The sequence below is a fragment of the Octopus bimaculoides genome, chromosome 1, assembly GCF_001194135.2.
Source record: "Octopus bimaculoides isolate UCB-OBI-ISO-001 chromosome 1, ASM119413v2, whole genome shotgun sequence".
Taxonomy (NCBI): domain Eukaryota; kingdom Metazoa; phylum Mollusca; class Cephalopoda; order Octopoda; family Octopodidae; genus Octopus; species Octopus bimaculoides.
In genome coordinates, this window is record NC_068981.1 from 8,606,604 (window position 1) to 8,609,846 (window position 3,243).

Here is a 3,243-nt window from a genome sequence, read left to right on the forward strand (position 1 = left end):
TATATATATACATAGGTTTATATATATACATAGGTTTATATATATACATAGGTTTATATATATATATATTATCTACATATATATTATATATATATATAGGTTTATATGTATATATACGCTTATATATATAGGTTTATATATATATATATGCATGTATGTATACATTAGATATACATAAGTGTGTCTTACATAATTAATAATTAATCCTGGCACGAAATAATTAAATATTAATTGAAGAGTGAAAGAAGAAAGAAACTACAAGGAACAGTAATTGGAGGGTGGGGTAAATGGTGGGGGATAGAAGGGTTAATAACGGGTTAAAGGAATCAAGTGAGGTGGGGGATATTCTTCTGGGGCGGGTGGCTTCTTAATGAACATCTTAACGACATGGAGGGGGGGGAGGTTAGTGTGAATTAATTAAGGGGTGGGTGGTAAAAAATATGGAGAAATAAGGTGTAATGAAGTTTAGATAAGAATGAATTACGTAGCAACAATTGAGCAATGACAGACGGTTTACAGGAAAAAGGAGGGAGAACAAGAATTAAGAGAAGAGACGGAGAAAAGGGGAAAAAATGGGGCTTTTAAAAGGTGGATGCATGCCTTGAAGTGGTTTTGTGGGGGGAAGGTTACTTACACACACACACACATCCATTTACAGTGTTAAAACTGTGGGGTTGGGTGGTGCAGTGAAAGAAAGGGCAAAAACAGGACTGTTGACATAGGAAAGTAAACAAAGTCGCTTTAAATTGAAGAAAGGAGAACGATATGTTTATTGTATAGTCCGAGAAGGCTTTAGAAAACTATAGGGGGGAAAGAAGAGGGGAGAGATGTAGAGCTCCTAGTGAAATGTTCTTGGAGAAGGAAGTGGTAACCAGAAGTAAAAAGTGCAAGGATAAGAGGTGAAGGATAGTAATGTTGCTGGTGATACTGCCCCACCCTCTTCCATCATGATGCATAACACGAATGGAAAGCCCTGTTTAAGAAGGAAAATTCTCCAAAGAAAAAACATGAAAATAGAGTTTAATGAACGAGAGAATATTTGTTATGTAGCGACAACGTACACAGTGCGGTGGTTGAACAAATTCTCACTCGAAGTGTTTATCTTACAAACTGGTTTTAAACAAAAGGTGCTTCAGTAACAGGTCCCACCACGACATGGCGAGGTTATTGTAGTCAATAGGTGGATATTCAACACCTTAAATATACTGTTTCGGAAACATTCTTGTTTCATTTTTTTTTTTTTTTTTTGAAAGCTTCATCTGGTAGAATTTAAAACATCCGTTGATATTCAAAATCACCAAATTGATCCTCAAACACAAAGCCCGAAGTATTTTAAGGACCACAAATTAATCCCGTCTTAACAATTAGTGTCTAAAAAATTAATTAAAAATAAAGTTTGTCAATAAGTAAAACTGAGGGAGGTGTACGTGGAATATTATTATTATTAAGACGAGGAAACATCAAAATCAGGAGGGATTAAGTTGAAATTCCACATTTTAAAAATTATTGTAGTCCTTGAAATTATCTTTCGAGAAAATCTAATTGTTAAACGAAATAATAAGAGAAAGCTACAATTTAAATATTTTTTTAATTACTACCAGATCAAAGGAATATTAAAGACATAGGGAACTGGGAAGAGACTTAACCATAAACAATTATAAAGTTTTAGAGGAGAGAAGAGAAGCAGGGAAAGAAGGTCCCAGACAACATCTAAAACTATCGAGATTATTTCTAACTACCGTTTCTTCATCGTTCATACAACACCCTTATCTCCAAATTTAGTTCCTTAAAACCAAAACATCGACGGCTTTGATAAATAGTGTTCCCTTTATTTAGCCCATCCGAAAATGACAAAGTGCGAGGGGTACAGTGCTCAGAATCTTGCTTCTTTTACTCGGAGCAGAGAATGGAGAAGAAATTCAAGAATTCCGGGACATGGTTCTAAGATTTGCAATCTGAAATAAATTTTAAGGCGACATTAAATGAATAAAAACATTGATTTTGCATCCATTCATATCGCGAAGACACGTTGTATACACACACACTCACACATTTATATATATATATATATATATATATATCAATATATATGAATAACTTCAATAATATTGATCTCATTAACTAGTTGCTGTCCACGACGAGAGTACCTCCTGTAGTATATATTTCTCTACGAATTCTTTTAAAAGACATCAACATCTAAATAAATGGAAACACCAAACAGAAAGAATGCTTTGCTATTTTAACAACAGAAGGACAAGGAATTCGTGAGAATATTCGAGTTCGATGCTGGCAATAACAGATTGTTTAAAAGCTCAGCTATTTGCAGTGAGGGACAATGGGTTTACTACTAGCAGTGACCCAACTAGGGACAAGCACGAGTGTTGCAAATGTGACAGCTTGTTTTTCTTCTTCTTTAGGACAGTGTTGTCATTTGGAGTGGGGGGGAAAAAAGGTGGGAAAAACGACGAAACGTGTCTCTAACTAGTGGTTGGGTGTGTTTAATCTACATGGAAGAAGACTAAGGATGTACACACAAAAATAAACAAACCGGCCAATATAGTTAGCAACTCCGAAGATGGGCAGAAACGTTTTCGTCGATTTCCTACAAAATAGAAACAGCAACCTTTCATTGTCAGAATTTATTCCCCGACAATGAACATGTAACGGGCATAATAATAATAATAATAATAATAATAAATTATTATTATTATTGCAAGTGGTTTGAGGAAGAAATAAGTGCGAAGATATTCTGGTAGTTGATAGAAGGAAGACCGTAATTAATTGGTACAGAGAATGACTGGTACTAGAGACTTTTAACCAATGATGGGTGAACAGTTGGGTGTTATATAAGTAGATACATGTATGTAGATATATGTGTGTGTATACGTGTAAGCAATATATACAGGATGTTTAGTGGCGCACAAGGTGCCCCTAGTGTGGGTTGTACACAACCTCGAGGTTACTAGAAACAAGACCCAGTATTTATAATTCATTTACAAACGAAAAATTAAAACAGGGAGAAATAAAATAAAACAAAAAATATAACAAAATCTTCAGAGTATGTTTATAAATTGTAAAGTTATATACACATGCACAGATAGATGTATGTATATATCTGATGTATTGATGTATTATTTGTATAGGCATGTATGTGTATGCATGGTACAGGGAATATAAATTCTATCTGCATATTTACACAGGCATCTATGTGTATAAACACACATATATATATATATATATATG

General features: G+C 34.1%; 1 protein-coding gene across 1 annotated transcript in view; it reads right to left on the reverse strand.

Annotated features, from left to right (window-relative positions):
* Positions 1-3,243, reverse strand: part of LOC106869956 (protein UBASH3A homolog) — a 107,399-nt gene that overhangs the window by 102,775 nt on the left and 1,381 nt on the right. Inside the window, exon 2 of the mRNA XM_052974152.1 lies at positions 2,549-2,602. Coding sequence (XP_052830112.1) covers positions 2,549-2,602 — 54 coding nt within the window. The remainder of the gene's footprint in view (positions 1-2,548; positions 2,603-3,243) is intronic.